The following is a 3,548-nucleotide window of genomic DNA, read 5'->3' as shown; positions in this document are numbered from 1 at the left end:
ATAGCCAGTGTGTGATATAGCCAGTGTGTGATATAGCCGGTGTGTGATGTTGCCGGTGTGTGATGTTGCCGGTGTGTGATATTGTCAGTGTGTGATATAGCTGGTGTGTGATATTGTCAGTGTGTGATATAGCTGGTGTGTGATATAGCTGGTGTGTGATATAGCCAGTGTGTGATATAGCCAGTGTGTGATATAGCCAGTGTGTGATATCGTCAGTGTGTGATATAGCCAGTGTGTGATATAGCCAGTGTGTGATATTGTCAGTGTGTGATATAGCCAGTGTGTGATATAGCCGGTGTGCGATATTGTCAGTGTGTGATATTGTCAGTGTGTGATATAGCCGGTGTGCGATATTGTCAGTGCATGATATAACCAGTGTGTGATATAGTCAGTGTGTGATATTGTCAGTGTGTGATATTGTCAGTGTGTGATATTGTCAGTGTGTGTTATTGTCAGTGTGTGATATAACTGGTGTGCGATATAGCCAGTGTGTGATATTGCCAGTGTGTGATATTGTCAGTGTGTGATATAGCTGGTGTGCGATATAGACAGAGTGTGATATAGACAGAGTGTGATATAGACAGGGTGTGATATAGACAGGGTGTGATATCGTCAGTGTGTGATATCGTCAGTGTGTGATATCGTCAGTGTGTGATATTGTCAGTGTGTGATATAACCAGTGTGTGATATGACTGGGTTGTGATATAGCCAGTGTGTAATATTGCCGGTGTGTGATATAGCCGGTGTGTGATATTGTCAGTGTATGATATAACCGGTGTGTGATATAGCCAGTTGTGATATTATCAGTGTTTGATATAGCCGTGTGAGCCCCGTGACTGCCGCGCACAGGCTGACGTCAGACTTGGAGAGGAGCTGCTTCCATCAGCAGCCAGCCGGACGTCTCCGGCAAAACCTCCTGCCACAGGCTGCATGCCTCAGCCTGCAGTCAGCTTTCGCACGGCTTTCACTGGAGTCCGGGGCATCTCGGTGTGAGGAACGTTGTGTTCCTTCCTCTCCGTTAAAAGGACTGAGCAGCACCGGAGGAAGGGCTGTGACGGATGCCCCAGTTTGTTGACGAGCTGTGAACGGTAGGTGGAAAAGTACAGAACTGCTTTCTTTCTTCAGAGCTGAGCCTGTGTGGACGCTTAGCATTTGTGTTGTGTTGAATTCTTACGCCCAATGCCGACGGAACAATATGCACAGGATTAAAGACTCATAGAGTTGGCGTTAGATTCCACCTTGTCTTGTACGGCGCATTGTTTCTGTTTTTGAGCTGGAAGAATACATTGTGTTTCAGCACCATGGCCAGCGCTTGTCTTTTTGTTCCTGCTTGCTTCATGTTTTGTCGCTCGCCAATCTTATTTCCTTTCTCCCCTCGTTTCCCCTTTTTATTTCACCCGTTATTTGCAAACAGTTTAACATTTGCCAGGTTGTTTTGTGACACCGTTTGAAAACTTGCCTGTTTACTCCGCCGTCTGGATCGCCCAGCCGGCCTGTTTAGAAATTACAGTCACGTTCATTCTCGCTCATAAATAGAAAGCATCCGGCCCATTCCCATCTCCCTCGGTCTCTCCTCGCTCAGCGCCGAGTGCAGGGTTTAGCTGCACTTTGATCACCTCTGCCGCCGACCTTACTGATGTGCTGGTTTTGAATTTCAGGACCGGAGGGGTGTTGGTGAAGAGATGGCTGTGGTCGCCTCTGTAAATGAAACTATGAACCTATCGAGCTGGCTTCTTGCCCTGCACAGTAACTCTTCCCTGGAGCTGCAGTCAGAAGCGCCGCGGCTGGCTGTCGATCCCTGGGACGTGATGTTGTGTATATCGGGGACTGCCATCGCCTGTGAAAATGCTCTGGTCGTGGCCATTCTGTTCTACACTCCGGCTTTACGAACGCCTATGTTTTTGTTGATCGGCAGCCTGGCGACAGCGGACTTCCTGGCCGGACTTGGGCTCATCCTGAATTTCTTTTTCCATTACCTGATCCACTCGGAAACAATTAACCTCATCACCGTGGGTTTTTTAGTTGGCTCCTTCTCCGCTTCGGTGAACAGTCTGTTAGCCATAACGATCGACCGGTACCTTTCGTTGTATAACGCATTGACTTACTATTCGGAAAGGACGGTAGCCTACACCCACAGCATGCTGGCCGTGGCCTGGGGCGTTTCATTTTGTCTCGGGCTGCTTCCTGTGCTGGGATGGAACTGCCTAAAGGACGCATCTACCTGCAGCATCGTGAAGCCCCTGACTAGGAGCAATTTGACCCTGCTGTCAGTTTCCTTCTTTCTAATCTTTCTCGTTATGTTACACCTTTACATTAAAATATGCAAAATTGTGTGCCGCCATGCCCAGCAGATAGCCCTGCAGCAACACTTCTTCGCGACCTCTTACTATGTGACCACAAAGAAAAGCGTCTCCACTCTCGCTATCATCGTAGGCACCTTCGGGACAAGTTGGCTGCCTTTTGCCATCTACTGCTTGGTCGGGGACCATGCCTACCCGACTGTGTACACCTATGCCACTCTCCTCCCTGCTACTTACAACTCCATGATAAACCCCATCATTTATGCTTTCAAGAATCAGGAGATCCAGAAAGCTACCTGGGTTTTATTTTGTGGGTGTTTCCAGTCCAATTCCTCCCTGCATTCAAGGTCACCGAGTGATGTGTAGGCATCCAGCGTCCCCTAATCCACCCCCCACCCACCCCGCCACCTCCATGCTATATATATTTAACGTGTATGTAGCATATATGGGGACATACCTGGAGGAAAGGGCTTGGCGCATTGACACTGGGGCATAGTTTGATTTCCCAGTTTATATACCTGAAGATGGGTCTCCTCACCCCCGATTTACACACACACACACGCGCGCACCACTAAAGATCGGTCGGTTCGTTTGGTTTTAGATGTAAGATTCCCAATTCCGAATGCCATTTTAGTCTACGCTGAAAGGGTTTCTTGAAAATTAACGCCCACCCCCTCCCCCCCACCCCCACCCCCACCCCCACCCCCACCGATGTTGGGACATGAGCAGGCCCATGTCTCCCAAAATGTTCCCAGTGCTCCGGTTTGGCCGGCCGGTCTCTGCTGGGTCCTTCAATCCGGCCATAGGAGCACGGCTTAGGGCCAAGCCACTGGCCCGCTAGCCATATCAGGTCGCTGATTTTCGTCGAAAATGAGCCGCCATGGCTGGTAGTGAACTTGCAGTTGATCTGAATCTGCCAGGCCTTGTCGGTTACTTTTCAGGTGTGGCGTTCCAGCTCTTGCGAGAGGCGAGAAAGAGCAAGGGAGTCGGATGGAGCAGTTCGAGCCCAGAGAGAACGCTGCTGCTTCCTATAAGCGCCACACGTGTCATCTAAAAATAGTCCCTTTCAGCCCCAGGCCACGGACATGTCTGCACAGACTCCAAAGTATTAACATTGGAATGGGGATTATTAGTTAATTAATAAAATAAGGGGATTATTAAGCGCCCGGCTCATGTGGTAAGTGGTTTTCCACCTGTGTCGGATGATAATTTACAACCACCCTCCCCACCGCCGCCCCCCCCAACCCC

At 49.5% G+C, this 3,548-nt stretch overlaps 1 protein-coding gene across 1 annotated transcript; it reads left to right on the top strand.

Annotated features, from left to right (window-relative positions):
• The first annotated feature begins 860 nt into the window (after nucleotides 1-860).
• LOC125452718 (G-protein coupled receptor 6) lies at nucleotides 861-2,973 on the top strand. Its single transcript, XM_048531432.1, has 2 exons — nucleotides 861-1,088; nucleotides 1,659-2,973. The coding sequence occupies exon 2, from the start codon at nucleotides 1,683-1,685 to the stop codon at nucleotides 2,664-2,666; it is 984 nt and encodes a 327-aa protein (XP_048387389.1). The 5' UTR covers nucleotides 861-1,088; nucleotides 1,659-1,682; the 3' UTR covers nucleotides 2,667-2,973.
• The last annotated feature ends 575 nt before the right edge of the window (nucleotides 2,974-3,548 follow it).

The sequence above is a fragment of the Stegostoma tigrinum genome, chromosome 4 (assembly GCF_030684315.1).
Source record: "Stegostoma tigrinum isolate sSteTig4 chromosome 4, sSteTig4.hap1, whole genome shotgun sequence".
Taxonomy (NCBI): domain Eukaryota; kingdom Metazoa; phylum Chordata; class Chondrichthyes; order Orectolobiformes; family Stegostomatidae; genus Stegostoma; species Stegostoma tigrinum.
This window is presented reverse-complemented; position numbering and strand designations above follow the sequence as displayed.

Coding starts and splice junctions, on each gene's coding strand:
- LOC125452718 (XM_048531432.1), top strand. CDS start 1,683: ATGGCTGTGGTCGCCTCTGTAAATGAAACTATGAACCTATCGAGCTGG.